The 17,289-nt window shown below is 39.8% G+C and overlaps 1 protein-coding gene across 5 annotated transcripts in view; it reads right to left on the reverse strand.

Moving 5' to 3' along the window:
* Positions 1–17,289, reverse strand: part of PSIP1 (PC4 and SRSF1 interacting protein 1) — a 39,645-nt gene that overhangs the window by 21,591 nt on the left and 765 nt on the right. For all 5 annotated transcript variants that reach the window (XM_072860101.1, XM_072860100.1, XM_072860102.1 and 2 more), the window contains exons 2-7: positions 16,988–17,168; positions 15,791–15,867; positions 11,337–11,475; positions 4,603–4,719; positions 1,833–1,940; positions 1,218–1,280 (exon numbers count right to left, since the gene is read on the reverse strand). In XM_072860101.1, coding sequence (XP_072716202.1) covers positions 1,218–1,280; positions 1,833–1,940; positions 4,603–4,719; positions 11,337–11,475; positions 15,791–15,867; positions 16,988–17,059 — 576 coding nt within the window. In that variant the 5' untranslated portion in view covers positions 17,060–17,168. The remainder of the gene's footprint in view (positions 1–1,217; positions 1,281–1,832; positions 1,941–4,602; positions 4,720–11,336; positions 11,476–15,790; positions 15,868–16,987; positions 17,169–17,289) is intronic.

Consider the following 17,289-nt stretch of genomic DNA (forward strand, 5'->3'; position numbering starts at 1 on the left):
TCAAAGTCATATAACTGCATAGCCAACGCTCTTTTCTACCCACACCACATCCCTTCAAATATTATGTTTTATCTATTCAGCAATGGCCTGTTGTAATGCAAATTTCTGGTTAAACCCCTTGCCACACACAGCACATGCCAAACACAAGTCTGTCAGCTGAAGCTAGTAAATGTGACAGAGGAAACCTTCTCAGGCCTGCAGTGCCTTATGATGCCAAAAACCCCCACCTGAAACAAAACAAAAGAAAAAACACCAAACCATAGGATTTGCGTGCTTTTTTAAAAAGTAAAGAATGAGATCTTTTTTGTGTGTGTGTCATCTGTGAGGCTTCTCTCCAATTTACAAGCTGAAATCACATGTATGCATAGTCACAGACATGCTTTCAACTTCTTGCTATTTCAGACTAGAAGCTTTCTTTGAATTTTATTTTAGGTTTATCTTCATGAGATTTACCTTTCTTTTTTAAAGTAAGGTATTCTTTATATTATATTTTTTAAATATTCAAGTCATTTTTTTAAGAGCATCCAAACACCTATTTTTCTTTTTTGTGAAGCAAATGATACTCAGCATGCTACTTACCTGTGACAAACATATTAAGGTCACAGTTACTTCGCACTCATCCCACCCCTGCTGTCAGCACTAATGTTACAAGTTAAATGGTTTCAAATTAAAATTAAACTTTGCCCCATTTTAATCTAGTTTTTACTTGAGTCAGTGCCCTGATCTGGTTTGCTGTGTGACCACGTGAACATTAAGGCTGGAGCATGCTGAGAAAGCAGTTGGAACTGCCTCTTTCAAAGTAACTTAAATTCGTCCCAGGTTGAAGGGACCACAAAATCACAACCTCATGAAAAGGTGAAGTATTTCAGGTGTTAGTTTAGTGTAATGAAGATGTTAAAAGAAATTTTTCAGCACTTCAAAATGGACTTTTTATTAGCAGTCTAGCAAGAATTTCTATCTCAGTTTTTCTTATTTGCAATGGACTGTTTGGGAAAAGATGGGAACTCCCTGCTCTACATTAAATTCAAACAGAATTAAGACTTGTAAAACACCTTCTGGGAAAACTTTAATTCCTACAAATCTTTCAGCCATTTGAACAGGGGGAGGAGGGTGTCAAGCACTTCAATGTATGCATAATCTGTCATTAAAGAAAATAATATCCATTATCATCACATCAAAAAATTCTAGTAAGGTGAAGTAATTAAACATATTGCTACCTTTCTTTTTCTTCCTCTTCTGGCAGCTTTAGGAATAGAAGCATCGTTTGTTTTCACCACATCCTGTGAAGATTAAAAATGGTACTAAGAGTCTTAACGAAACAAAAATATATTTTAAATTATTCTAAGTTATTTCCACAACTGAAGCCTCTGGCACATAATTTAGACAAGAATCCCGTAATGTATATGAAGACACCTCCTGCTTTTAAATTATTAAAATACTGATTATCTGGTAGTCAGGATTTTTTCTGAAACATAAGAAACAAAATAAGTACTAAACAATATTCTGTTTTAAATAAAGGTATGTAGTAATGTTTTAGTCTGTCTGAACTCTAGTCCTTTAAATAAATACATTTGCAATACAGAGTAAGTTATAAAAAACACAGTTCTACCTGTTTTAATTGACCTTACAGACAAGCCAGACTAAAAATTTCTTCTCTGATGAAAGCTTCAATATAAACATGAATGAACACATAGGAAGTTTTACATAATGAAACAGCTCCTGAGACTGTCACAGTAATAATAACTGTAGCTTTTTAGTACTCAGTAATAGATTTACATCAATCGACATAATATTAAAATGTTCTCTGCTACATAGAAAAAGCTTTCACATACTTCTTTACTGTTTTTTTCAGATGGTAGATCATCTTCCTTTGAGGTATCCATCTCCTTTTCTTCTGTTTCAGCTTCTGTAGGTAAGTTATTATCCCCTTTAGGGAATAACTGCAAAGGGAGTCAACAGAGTAAAAAAAAAAATGCATTAAAAAGTATTTTATAGTGAAAAGAGAACACGCTGATAACCTTCAGGCTGCTCTTCACTTTAAATAGTTTAAGTCTGTAGATACTCTCCTTCCCTACACATTAAAAGCCTAAGGCAGGACCACTTTCTCCAGTACACAGCTGCAGATCGTTGTCAGAACAGGTCAAAATACAGCAATGTACTACAGTGGAGCTTCAATTCCACTTTGGGTTCATGATAACATAACCAGACTTTTCCATCATACCACCATTACATGAGTACTTCAAAGTGTTCATGCCAACATTCAAAATTCATTTGGACCACTGTTTATCTATACATACAGATGGATATCCGAGTCACAGACCACATTTAGCAAAGAGTATCACTCTAGTAAACAAAGACTTAATGTAGTAAACAGACCACAAACAAGTTGTTCTACCATGTGTGAGAGAGTAATTAGTGATAATTGGTGTCAACTAATCTACACCCTTTTTCCCGTTTTGTTGGGGTTTTTGTTTTAGGTGAGCAGTTAAGACTTGAAAAATCAAGAGTTTGTAGTAACTTACTTGAAAATAATCAATCCTTGCAGCCTATGTATGTTCATGTTTTTCAGATCTTCAGTTCATTCTCTCAACTTTAATACTATTGCCTCATCCCACTTGCAAGAACCTTTTGTAAACTTCTATTTTAAAGTAGCCACAGTTGTTAAAATCTCAACATTGAATAAAGCAACTCGGGCACAAGGCTATCATGCAATATTTCTAATTACTTCAAGACACGTAATATCACTGAGTCTTTTTATAGATTACAACTTTAAGACAGAAGAATCACTGGTACACTGAAACCACAGGAAACCAGAGTACAATGACCAGTTAAAAGAATGTTATAGCTATGTTAGTATCAAAAGAAAAGGAGTAAGAGTAAATTTGCTCCATATTTTGCCTTGAACTGTAACTGACTAAGAGTAATTACAGGAATCTATGTAAAAGGACCCATTCAGGATCTTCCATTCCTTCTTTGCGTTTAAATGGCTCTTATGTCTTCCTGTTTCTCTTTCACAGTGCCAGCTCAGGACAGCCTGAAACCACTTCTCAGGGGAAACATGAAGCTTAAGTCACTGCCATCCCCACTAGCACATGCTGCTTGCTGCATAAATTCAGTGAAGCAAACTGATGAACCAGTCCAGTTTAAAAGAAGTTTTCCCCTTGCAGTAGCAAATGCTGGGGAACCAACACTTTTATCAGCAGTGTGCATCGGCCAGAAGGAAGAACAGCACTGGTTTACTAATACTACCAGGAAATTACATACTGAAGAGTGCTCCTTACGTATAGCTGATACAACCCAAAAATCACACTGACCTTCCATATGTGGAAGTACTAAATTAAGGAACACTCTAAGCAGCAAGAAGTTGGGACAAACAGCCCATCAATAACTCCGCAGTCTCCAACTCACCAAAACAACTCTCGACATCATCTATCAGTGTACTACCAGTACACTAATTTTTTTTTTCTTCAATCAAGGTCTTTTTCCCTCCTGAAAAAACAAGCTATTACAGCTAGTAGACACTAATCCTACATGAGGAACATCCACTATGTATTTGACACATTGCAAATTCTTCAGTTGCAACTGTGAATCAATACTAAAGGACAGCCAGCTACACCTACAGAAAAACTACATTAAATCTTGGCAAATAATCAAAAAGAAAACGGTCAGAATTAAGGTAAGACTTTTCGAAATAGTTTGACACTTAATTTAAGGGCACTGCTTATCCTGTAGAGTAGTAATTTCCAGAAATGATTTAAACAAAACATTCAAGGATAGAGAAAGTTCAAAGCATCTACACTAATATAATGAAGTGTACAGTAAGCTAGGAAGGTTCACCTCTTACAGTACAGCACCAGTAAGCTGAAACAAAGATGTTTCAGACAGAAATGCATTTTCTTAGTACGAATACAATATATTTAAAGAGAACACAGTCTTGTTTCAGAAGGATTCTAAGGTATGCACACATTTACAAAGCAAAGCAGCTAAACTTTGTCTACATAAACTACTGTATACCGATTACTCACAGATACTTTCCTGACTAAGAGTCCAATTGATAGAGCTATGAAATCCTTTATATCCATTTATATCCTAACTAGTCTGTTAGGAGTATGGCCTAAGTCAAACTGAATCTTATAATCTGTTCAGGCAAATACACTGAAGAACCCTTTCAGCCCAGACAAAACCTAATGCTCTGTTAAGCTTTTCAACAAAAACTGTCATAATTGAAAGAGACAGTCATACCTGCCTCTGTTATTAAAAAGTCTTCAAAAACAGAAAGGGAAACTTAAAAGCTAAATCTTGGTGATCACTTCCACCTTCTCCTGCCTAGGAAGTACTGTATGAATTTAGTTTAAGTGTATTATGATTTGGAAATATAGACAGATAAAGAAATTAATTTTCAAAAACATGTACAGCACCTGAAAAGGAATACAGAAAGACAAGAATATTCCTATATGTATGTCTGAAAAGAAGCAAAGGCAAGGCAGTTACAACAGTAAAACACCGTTAGTTTAAAGTTTTTTGCTTAAGTAAAAACTTGGCAATACAGTTTTGACTTAAAAACATTTCTGGTAGAATAAAAAATGGAATTCAGTCACTTACTTTTGGGACAGAAGCCTTTCTTCTTTTGGCTCCTGCCTTTTCTTCACTCCCCTCCGCAGGCTCCTGACTGCTTTCTTGAACAGTTTCTTTGATAGGACTGTTAACAGCTGGATGGGACTTCAACATAAAAACATCAAAAATGAGAACCAAGTCCCTTCCTAAACTACAGAATAACAATACTGAGAGGTGTTCTGCCACCTGTATGTTACTGAAGAAAGCACCATCCTACGGAACCTCTTATTAGAGCTACAAGAATATTAAAATATATCGTATTTCATTAATTTCCACACTTTTCAGTTTAAATTGCATTTTCATTATCAAACTTTCTAGCTCTAATGCTATGATAACTTATTTCCACACTAAAAATACTGCAATGGAAAGTATGAAAATTGTAATGTATAATTTAATGTATAATGTATAATTTTAAAATAAAAGTTTTTTGTCAAATACAACTTGTGATGCTACTGCCAAGAAGTGCATTTTTAAATAAGCAATCAGTCCTAAGTGAGCCAACTACCTGTTCCTGAAAACACGAGCAGAAAAAAAAAAAACAAAAAAAGGCTAAAGAACTAAAGTTAAAAGCATGGAAATAGAGAAGGTAAAGCCAAAATTACTCTTTTTTATTCCATTACATTGTGGATAGCATTCTCACTTGTTAGCTTACATATTAGCTCCTTCAAACAAAGCTGGCAGAACTCTCTTGACTCTTTAATTTTTCCCCCACTGAGGAAGTGGGTTTGGATTTAAGCCCAAGCCACAAACTCCCTTCTGCCCTCCACCTCCCTTACTAGCAGTTACAAGCAACATCTGCAAAGTATAAATACTGCTTTCAGAACATTCCAGGCAGTTCTGGCAGTTAAACAGAAAACGTGGCTCTCAGAAGGACTCACCAAGACCAAATATGCCCAGTAAAAAGACAGAAAAAAAAGAAAAAAAATTGCAAGCGAATCCCTCTATATGAATAGCTGACAAGTCTGTCACTTCAATATTAATCTTGTACCCAGAATAAAAACTCAATTTTGCCAACATGTCAATGTGATTACCCACCCTCCCTCTGATCTTACCTGCTGTGCGGCCAAACACAAAATTATCTACTCATCCTGAATTTTTAGGCACTGAAAACTGAACTGTCTTCCCTGCTATTGTCCAGTAACTGTGCTTCACTTAACTCTAAGAATCTTCTTTAAAATCAAATAATTTTATGTAGATCAAATATAGAGATCAAGGAATATTTTAAGATACATTCATTCGTCTCCAAGACCTCAGCTAAAAAATTTGTCCATTCATCAACGTGTACTGAATACAACAACATATTAATAGGCCGTAATACACTATTCTACTTCAAAATATTGTTGGAAAAATACTGCCTTTTCTTATCAGTATACTTCCGTTGCCTTTCCTCTCAGTCTTCATAACCAGCTACTTGTCTTCACTTTCGAGATCACTCGCTGCCTACACTGACCTTCTCTCACACACTGCACTGGGGAAAACAGCTCGCAGGTGTCGGTGCCGGTGACCTGTGTGGAACCCAGTTTGGGACCGCCCCGAGCTGGTCACAGCCAGTCCCAGCTGGCTCCGCAAAAGGCAAACTGACCCACCACCACACACCAAACTGTGCCCAGCAGAGAGCGCGTGGCACCTCCGCCAAAACAACTATGGGAAAGGGTCCCTGCAGACAAGAGCAGCTGCCCGAGACGGGCTGGAGAGATGCTGCAGAAGGGGGGTACCGATATACAGACAAGACGCCTGCACAGGGCACAAGGGACACCGAAGCAAAAGAGATGCCAGGCAGGAGGTATGCTGGAAAGAGGAGGCACATGAGGAGTTGCCCAAGCCAGGCTCCAGCCCTTCGGAGTTGCCTGAGCAGGGCCAGAGAGGGGACAAAAGGGACAGCTCTGAGGGGACTGCAGCCCGTGGAGGAGCCACGCCACAGCTGCTGCGTAAGAAACAAGGAACAGCAAAAGTGAAGTACCTACTACACACTGTCCTCAGTCTCCTGCACTGCCACCACCTCACCCAGGGGACTGACGGTGAGGTGTGGTGAGGGGACTGGAGACCAGCGAGGGGGGAGCAGAGGTGGATGGAGGGAAGCTGGGGCATGTTTCTCTAAGGGTTTGTCTTTGTTTCTCGGTACCAGAATTGGCAACAAAAAGCTTATGTGAATTGGCTAAATGGTGCCAAATTCCCCGACGTGTGTTTTGTTGCCTGTGCCGTACCCCTTTGGCAAAGATGGGAAGGTGGGGCCTCAGAACCACGCTGCTACCCTTCAAACAGGTATAAGCTTCCCCATAAACTCCCAATAAAACTGTCTGAATATCTACATCAAGCACTCTTAAACCTCCTTTCCTTCCCAAAATAAAACATCCGTAAGCCCTACTGTGAGAGACTGAAAGAGTTAATGTCATAAACATTGTGGCGAGGTGAGGCGCTATTTGCATGGCGACGGCAGGTCTGCGAGCACCCGATGGGGAAGAGCGGGACATGGCGAGTGGTCGGAGGACGCGCGGTTCCGGGTTCCGACAGACCTTACCATCTATGGCCGGAGGTCACACAGGGTTTATCTGAGGAAGGGGCTTGCGACCACCCGAGAGACCCCCTCGGGACCGCCCCCCTGCCCCAGCGCCTGCACAGAAGATTGAGAACTTTCTAGAACAAGAACCATGTAAGTCCTGAAGGGGTGTATCTGGAGGTGGGGATTAGCCTATAAAAGACGCCCCCTCCAGGGAACCATGTGCACGTCCACCACAGGAGGACTGCCATGCCTGTCATCGTGGGATCCAAGGGTGATGGTATTTTTCCTTTCTCCATCCTCCTCTCTTCTCCTTTCCTTTTCTTCCTTCTCTCTTCCTCTACTCTTCCACTATATGTAAGTTTAGGATAAATTGTGACTGGTTGCCCGGAAAATAGCTCCATTGGCAAATTGCCTGTGTGTGTTTGTTGGGCTTGCCAGTTGGTTAAGTTTGTCCATTTGCTGAATTCACCAGTTAATAAAATTGCTAGTCAGACTGTTCCTTTGAGTCATTGTTGTGACTCTACCAGCCACACGGCTCTGTCAAGCAGAGATCGGCCTTTGTCAATACACAAACCCTTGGGGAATCAAAAATATTCACCCATCTTGCAACCCACCAAGTGGGATGAGACACCTACCGCTCAAAAAACCCTTAGCTGTTAATTAAGACAGCCACAGCAACTGTTATCAAGCAGATAAGCATCCTTCCCTTATTACTAGGAGGGAGAAACTGCACATATTTCTCCAGCTTTGAGAATAGGACGCTAAGGCAACATCCTCGTGAATAGGAAAGCTGCAACATAGTCAAACGCCAAGGGAATGAACAAGAACATGAAATAAGGCACCTCTGAAGTCTCATCACTGTGAACTGTATATTATCTTGCAACTGTATATTATTCTGCTGAAGAAATAAAGCTCACTGCAGCACTTAAGCTGGAACAAATAAAACCAAAACAAATCCCAAGTATCACATGACAATTTTCTTATTCTTGGAAAAGTGGGATGTTCCTCTATTTTATCTATAATCTTTGGCAGAACAGTGACATAATATTTCAATTCTAAGAATTAAACCCAAAAGGTAATGCTTTATGAAATAACATGGAAAATCCATGACTGATTGACTTGACATCATCAAAGATGCTCAAAGAAACTATCTTTGATGTAGACCCTTACTGGTGGTTTTGTTTCAGATCAAGTAACACTTACTCTGCGTGTTTTACATCCTGATTTACTTTACAGAATGTCAAATCTAGTCAGCCATCTGCAGCTATACTCCTTTAGCACCAACAAGAACTGCCCACAAGTAAAAACAAGAGCTGGCTAAATCCTAAGAGCTTGATTTGCTCCAAATAAAACTTGCTTTTAACAATGCATAGCACAGGATAGAAAGAGAACGTTATCAAAATAAAGGCTTTCTAATGTTAAGGTGAAAATTCAGAAGAAAATTGGCGCAAGTCTACTGCCTTACTTCATCCATTCTGTAACTCAATCTGGTCCAACCCTCCTGCTCAAGCAGGGCCTCCCAGAGCCGGCTGACCAGGACCATGTCCAGACAGCTTTAGAATATCTCCAAGGATGGAGACTCCACAGCCTCCCCGGGCAACCTGTGCCAGCACTTGTGTGCTGGTTTTGGCAGAGATAATTTTTTTTTTTACAGTAGCTAGTATGGAGCTGTTTTGGATTTGTGCTGAAAACAGTGTTGATAAGACACTGATGTTTTAGTTGCTGCACTAGTCAAGGATTTTCCAGCTTCCCATGCTCTGCCAGGTACAGAAGAAGCTGGGAGGGGGCACAGCCAGGAGAGTTGATCCAAACTGGCCAAAGGGCTATTCCATACCATATGACATCATGCTCAGTATATAAAGCTGGGGAAGAAGAAGGAATGGGGGGACATTTGGAGTGATGGCGTTTGTCTTCCCAAGTAACCATTACACGTGATGGAGCCCTGCTTTCCTGGAGATGGCTGAACACCTGCCTGCCCATGGGAAGTAGTGAAGGAATTCCTTGCTTTCCTTTGCTTGTGTGCGCTGCTTTTGCTTTACCTATTAAACCGTCTTTACCTAAACCCACAAATTTTCTCACTTTTACTCTTCCGATTCTCTCCCTGATCCCACCGGGGGGGGGGGAGGGAGTGAGCAAGGGGCTGTGTGGGTGTGGGGCTTAGTTGCCAGCTGGGGTTAAACTACCACAGCTTGGTCACCCTCACAGTGACAAAATGCATCCTGAAGTTCAGAGGGAACATCCCACGTTTCACCTCCTATGCTGATGCCCATTGCCTCTGGTACTGTCACTGCCACTGAAAAGAGCCTGACTCTGCCTCTTTGCAGCCTTGCTTCAGGTGTTTGTATACATTGATGAGATCACCCCTGCGCTGCCCGGGGCTGAACAGTCCCAGTTCTCTCAGCCTTTCCTCACAGGAGAGATGCTCCAGTCCATCATCTTCATGGCCCTTCATGGGGTGCTCTCTCTCCAGTATGTCCATGTCTCTCCTGTACTGGGTAGCCCAGAACTGGACACAGTATTCCAATTAAAACTTCCCTACTAAGAAAAGTTTCTTCTTCTGGTAATTTTAAGGCTTACTTATAGGAACAGATTTTACATATAACTTCTGGAAAGAAAAATTTTTTTTTCTTTAATAAAGAGATAGTGGGGAAAAAAACAGCAAAGAACAACCGAATAGCTCTAGACAGAACCTGACGAGTTCACAGAAAGAGCCTGTGAAAGAGCTATCATCAAAGCTGAAGTGAAGTATCTGAATGGAACTCAGAAGGTAGAAAGGATTACCCCGTGGAAAAGCTGCTAGACTAAGAAAACAGTCGTACGCATCTCTTGGCAGCTTGCTTTGTGTATTTCCAATTGGAAATATATGTACGAATGTCTGAGATGCCATGAAAGCAACCCAGAGCACTGCTTAATTCAAGTTATTGATTCCTGCTGTGAACAAAATACTACACAAGCTTGTTACTGCTGATTGTTTATACCCAGATTTTCACCTTTTTAGAATGACTGGTAACATACAACTCAGTTACGGTTCACAACTGCCTCAGCTACCCTCGGAGCATGTCTCCTAAACTGCCACAAAGAAAACAGCGAGAAGGTATACCAACTCATATTTTATGGTAGCAGAAAGAATCTGTCCCTTATTAATACAGTCCTTCCCACTCTGATGAGGGGATTAGCATCCTTCCATATCATGGAGCAGAAAAAGCGTACCTCTGTGTTACATCATCTTATCTCTTTACTCTACTTCAGAAACTCCTTAACTCTTTATCTACGTTCTCCTTCAAACTAGAAACACGGTAACTTGGGATATCTTATGAAGCAGGGATTAACTGGTACTGAAATGGCAATCTGGCATGTCATGTAAGAGCAGCAAGTTATACCAAAAGATACCAATTCTTTTTATTGTTACTGCAGCATTGCCTAGAGGCCCCAGTATGTGACCAGGATCCAGTGTACATAGCAAAACTAAGAGGCTACAGAATGTTCAGAGCAGGTAGGCAAAGACAAAATAAGCAAGACAATTTATTTGTCTTCAGATTAAATTTGGGTCTTTTTATGGGTACCACTGCATAACTCCAGTTTAAGCTTGGAAGATTTACCAAGGGGGCGGGAAACAAGAACTACTGATGGACAAAAATTCAATCAAGCAAGTCATGTACAGTTTGGGGGGAAAAGGCAAGCATCACATTGCTTCCAACCCCTAGAAGGAAAACGGTACACTAAGAAAGCACGTACCAAAATCTTACAAGGATACTTGTGGAGAAAAGCACTTGGGTTTAGATGACAGAAAGAAGTAGAGTGACTGATATTCCAAAAAACTGCCACTTTTCAAGCATAGTTGTACAGTTCCAAAGATAAGTATCTTAGGAATATATACAGCTATAAGTGTATATATATAGTTATAAGTAAAACTTGATGTGTACTGTGAAAAGTGTTAAACTTTTAGCCTTGTGCTCCGAAACTGTCAACATTATCCCTCATGAGCTTACTATTAACAGATATCCCCACTTAAACAACACCCCCATCTCTTTTATGCTATTAATACTAGAGATAAATTAAAAATAAAATAAAAAATTGAAAACAACAACAACAACAAAAATTGGTCTAACCCACAGCTGAATGACAGCAATAATTCATTACCCTACAGCAGGGAAACACTCATTGCCTTTTTTTTCCCCCCAACAGTATAGCAACAAAGATTTGCAGACTCCGCGTAACTCACCTGCTGATGAGAGAACTTCACTTTGGGATTGTTGTCGATTTCCCACAACCCTTCATTAAAACCCTTTCTTTTATTTGGTTTCCCATATTTATCTTTATTTTCAGAGTAAGGGAATATGTCCTTTGGTCCCAAAAATGCCCTGAAGAAGAGAAAGAACAAAAAGAACAAAATTTCACATTTTAAATGGTTAGTCTTTTCAAAGGAGAGGTAAGCACCAAATTTTATTAAGTTATGAAATTCGTTACTACGGCAACTACCAATTCTGCTACGTAAGCGTCTTTAGTTTTCTCAACTTTTGCCTTCAACAGCCCAAGATCTCCACTACTGCCACCACACATATGGACCCCCTCTTCCAGGGTGTTGAGTGTCTGGGCAAGAAACAGCCAATGCTGCAATCTTAAGATTGCAGCTGATAGACCACCAACTACTGTGACCCAGAACAATTAAAAACAGAGTAGCTTGTAAACAAACAGAAAGAGCAATTGCTTCCTTAGAAAAAAAAATCAGGCTTAAATGTTAAGAATAAAGAATCCTCGAATACGGACAATGTAAGGAAAGAGAACAATTTAAAGGAGAAGAAATGGCTCCAAGCTAACAAAATCTTTCAAAGTTATTAAATTAAAAATAATCCAGTTAAAATAGAAAATTTAATAATTTTTAGTGTATTGGATGCCAAAAAGCAACACTTAAATACACTGACTGCCCATGTCTTTCTAAGTATGCTATGTAATTCAGCATTAATTCAGTAGTTTTTCAGTGTGTGACAATAGGACCTCACCACTTGATCTACATCACTTCTTATTGGTCAAGTTCAGTAAATCAACTTTGAACTGTTCCTTATTTTAAGTTTCTCATCCAATCCTTTTCTTGATGAAGTAAACATTAAAAAAATTTCATTTTTATTTAAGCTACTCCTGTAGTAGAGGTCTTAACACTGCCTGCGTATCTGTCAGACAAACAAACAACACTCCTACATAGCACTACTCCTACTGTAAGCTGTGTAACAAAAGCTTTTAGCCTAGTAGCTTTTCTCATATGTCAAAGTCACAGTATCCACACCACTAGCTTCTCTAAGCTAGATTTGGGAAAACAAGGTAACGTATTACTGAAAACCAATATTCTGGTTTATGCTGGAGAACATCAAAGACTGTTTAATTCCTGCTCTACTTCCAAGTTAGGATTTCACTGTGGCAATCCATATGCTGCTAACAGAAGACAACAACATTTTGGTGGTACATTCTTATTTTCACTCTGTGCTTAGACACAGCTTTGTCGGATTGTATATATGTTAGATCCAACTATTTGAAAAGTTGCAGATACTTGCTTTCTAAGTATCAGCTTATGGAAAAGTTAAATGGATACTTCTAAGCTCCACTCTATTGTTTTCTTCATCATCTTTAAAAAGAGCTACTTGAGACTTACACCCTACTAAACAAAAAAAAAGAACATATCATCATCTAGAAAGCTTGAGCATTTCCTACTCAGCAGTAAAACACTCACCTATGTGTACAAAGTATTAAGTAAGCCACTCAACAGATTAGGCTGCAAATAATGTACCTCTTTGCAAGACATGGTTAGAGAGGATTCAGCCAGTGTGGGAAACATGCACCTGCAAAGCCTACTTAACCAGACCAAAAGGATGGGGAGGGAGACAAACAGAAACTGGGAGAGAAAGACAGAAAACACTGCCTCCTTTCTTCCCTGTCCCCTGAAGGGAAGCATCTTTCCAAGGTCTGTAAGCCTCTACCCATATTGCTCAGGGTTTGAAAAACACCAGGAACCGGTTACTGTGAAAACGTCATGTAGCTTGCTGGGTTGCTGTAGTTAAATCGCAATGTACCAAAAAAAAAAAAGGAACAAGAAAATCGAACCAAGAGAGATTACCCTAACATATAAGGTCCAGAAACTAGAGTTCAGTGTGACCTTTCATTTGTCTGTGACCAACCAAAATTTGCACTGATGTCATTTACTGGCACAGCAGATTCAAATAAAGCTTTTATTAAAACAGCATCTATTTTATTACTGTCTTTTAGGAAAGGGTACCATTGCTGCATTAAGACAGCATGGGAGCAGACAAAATAAACCTCAACCAAATTCCCGAAGGGTATTTTAAGAAGCATGTATCTGTTCACTGTACACAGGTAGTAACACATTTAGTTGTTTTGACAAAACTTGGAGAAAAATCAACAATAGGCATCAAAGTTTATATCTTATATTAATCTGCAAAACTGAATTAATATTATTCCTAGAAATCAAGTAAGAATTATTCCCAAGACAGTCTTGTTTTTCCCCACAGCTCCTCCTTTCCTACTGTAACTGCCCACACAGCTAGAAAACGTCATCCTTTATACAGAAGGACTTTACAGCATGATTAAACTCGTTTTCTGGATTTTTAAAGTTGCCACTACTTACAGTATATGGCGGTATATGCACAGACTACTAACATGCTGAAGGTATATAGTGTCTAACTTTGCACAGGTGTGTAACTTGAACTGTGAGAAGCACAGCAGAGATCAAGTTTACCAAATGTATTTTAATTCCAATGAAAAAGTACATAAAATTGTTAGCTCTACCTAATTCCTGATGGATCACTAAGTCACAATTTACAGCTACAAACCTAAACAAAATTACATGCCATGGAACAGCATTCTCCTTTTTTACTTGATCTGCTCCTTCCTTGTTGTTACTTACAGGTATCTGCTGTAAGCAACAATAAGTAAGATCAAGAAGCATGGGAGTTTCACCTGTTACCACTCTAAGGAGCACAACTTCAGTGACATGCTTAAATAACAAATGCCACAAGATGGCTGGGTCATGAGACATCCTGTACCTTGCAATGTGTATTAAACAAGAGACAAGAAGTTCCTCTTGTATGGATCTCTGAAATGTAGTAACCCTGAACCTATAGCCTAACAAAAACCAGACTGCAGTAAAACTTTATTTTGTAAGAATATCAAAGAGTAAGGAACAGACATTTCAAATTTACCTATGCAAACTACAAAAAAAGAGAAAACTTCCAAACCCAAAGATGTCTTAAAAGCCTAAGCTAAATTTAAAATTGGCCATGATGCCTCTCAAAATTTGCAAAGGTATTTTTAAAGCTTTAGATAAGGAGTTATTTCTGTCTCCCTTATATTCAATCCGCACCCCTGAACTTATTTACAACTGCACAAAAACCCAGTACTATCCAGAATGTCACACGTTACCAAGGGAGGATCAAAGCAATATTGTGTTTTCAGCAGCCAAAAAAAAATTCAGCTGGGGAAAAAAAAAAAATTAAGAAAATAGGTAACCTGCTGCATTGTTTAAAATTATAATTAAAAAAAATGGACAAGATTCAAACCTCGCAACTTTGAATCAAATTCCAGGAACCCTTCTTTACTCACAAAACCACACACACAATAAAACCCAAACTACACAAACCGAGCCATTGAAAGATCTCTTGAAAGATGAGAACAATTAAAGAAATGCATGGGTGTATGAGCCAAGCATATAGAAATCTATTTCACAGGGAAATCACTTCTTAAAAAAAGAACCAAGTAACAAGTAATGTCAGAGAGTAGAGGATGCTTACTCTTTAATTCAAGAGGACAATGTATCATCTTAGCATGGGTTACCAAAACATATATGTGAAGTACCAGATTAAAGAGATTCAACAGATATTTAATAAGATGAAGAAAAAAACCAAGGCCTTTCCACAAAATGCAAGAAACAGTGTACTTGTATACACAACTTCTATCTCTGACCAGCTTACATACCATTTGCCATTTTATTAAGAAAAATGGCAGAATTAAAAAAAACACCATTATAGGTTTTGGGGTTTTTTTTTTAGGTAAACAAATCCGACAACAAATGTAGCACTGAATTTGAAGTCTTAGAAATCTACACTAGGACAACCAGTCATGTTATGAAGTAACAAGATAATTTCCAAAAAGACAGAACTGCATAAACCCCAACGTATTTACAATCAAATTTAGCAGTGGAAGAAATACAGTCCCCTCAAAGCAAACCTTCCATGAGTGCAAAATGCCAGCACTGCTGAAAGTACCCAAAGATAAATTATTTGTCTGTTTCTCAAATTTTGCCTATTTCATTGTTCTCAGCCTTATTTTCCTTTGAGAAGATATTGTTGAGAATTTTGAGGATATAAAGGACTATAATTAAAGTCCATTACTGAAGAAAGAAAAGCCTACCAGTCATACCAGTGTGGGTAGGATTTTTTTTTTTCTTCTGATGAGGAAAGCGTACATGGTATGGTTATGGTCTGTTATTCCCTCGAATAGCTTAAGCAAATGCTAGAGAAGCATGCCTTGTCAAAAGAGACTAATTTAGGAAGAGTTGGTCTGCTACCGAATACTATAGTTTAAAATACACTACATTCAGACAAGCCGTTAACTTCTTGTCACGGCATTCTATGATGAAAAAAATATGACCCTTAAATATAAAGGACTTACGTCTCATGGGTGCCAAAAAAGAAAATAGGCATTTTATTCGTAGGAGGCTTTACTGCTCCATCAGGAACTTCATCCACCTAAGGAAAAGACAGACTATAATTAAAGTCAAGTAACAGTTAAGAACAGTCTAAGGGGAAATAAGTAAAAGTGTTAAGCATTAAAAAAGAAAAAAAAAAGCTCTACAGGGAAGTAAAGCACGTCTCAAGATCTCTTTTTAACTGAATGCTAAAAAATACAGCAGAATCAAAGACGGTCTTAGCAACAATAGGAAGTGACAACACTTCTCGTGTTACAGCAACACTGTTCACATGACCACTTTCTTTAAAAGGAGAGACATGATGGGCTACAGGTAAAAAGCACAATTCAATTCCATCCAGATACCACCCCTCCTTCAGCATAAGCAACAGCAAGACTTTCTACCATTATGCTGAGCTGGTAACTTGCCCAAGCTCAAATGTCAAGTGCTACAAAAAGGAAACATCAATGAACTTTTTAAAAAACAATTCTTAAGCCAGCATCTTCGCTAAATATCTCATAATTGGTCTTCTACCTACATTCCCACAACCTTCGAATGACCTACAGCAGTCACAGAACTTGCCATGCCTCTTCCAAGGGAGCAGGGAAAATGCGAAAAAGGACTGGACAACTTATTACATACACGTAGCTTATTCTACAGGAAGCACTAGAGGAACAGCTGACGTTAAAAGTAAAGAGCAACCCTCCCGTAGCTTCGTGTTTTTGTCAAAAAAGAGCAGTTATTTAGGAACAGTATTTTTGTACAGTTAGGTGCTTGCACAGCTCCCGCCTCATGCTACCATACAGCAGTCTTAATTTCTACAAGCTAAGTTATGCAAATTAGGACAACTAACGACTACTGGAGAGGGCTATTTGTGACAGGAGAAGCGACTTACAGACAAGCGTAAGGCAACAGCAAACCAGAGCACGGGATCTGCAGTGTGATTCAGAAGTCGCTTCCAACCACGGGAGCACTACCGTGCCCTCCCTCACGCGAGGGGAGGCTGAAGGCGCAGCGCGGCTTAACCGCATCGCTCTCCACAGGTGTTTGAAAACACTTCTTGCAACACAAAGCTAAAACAGCAGGAGGGGAGGCCGGGAGAGGCGGGTGCAGGGGGGCGCGGAGGACAGGTAGAGAGCAGGAGGGCGTTGCGGCCTGCAGGGGAGGAGGGGGTGCCTTACCCTGGCTGGCCAATGGGGATAACCTTTCATCTTGGCAAAGATCAAGTCTCCGGGTTTGAAATCTCGGCTCATGTTTTCTCACCGACGTGACGCCTGTTGCCGCCAGGCGAACTGGGCCGAGGGGAGGGGTCTGCACCTCCAGCCCCCGCCACCGAGGCGCTGCCAGCCGCCCGAGGTCCCGCTGCCGGGATAAACACACCGGGGCGGGGGAGCGGAGACAAGGGCAACACAGGAGGGCCGTCAACAATGCGCTCCGCAAGGGCGGCCAGCCCCTCGACCGGCAGCCGGGGGACACCGCGCCG

The sequence above is a fragment of the Ciconia boyciana genome, chromosome 4 (genome assembly GCF_034638445.1).
Source record: "Ciconia boyciana chromosome 4, ASM3463844v1, whole genome shotgun sequence".
NCBI lineage: Eukaryota > Metazoa > Chordata > Aves > Ciconiiformes > Ciconiidae > Ciconia > Ciconia boyciana.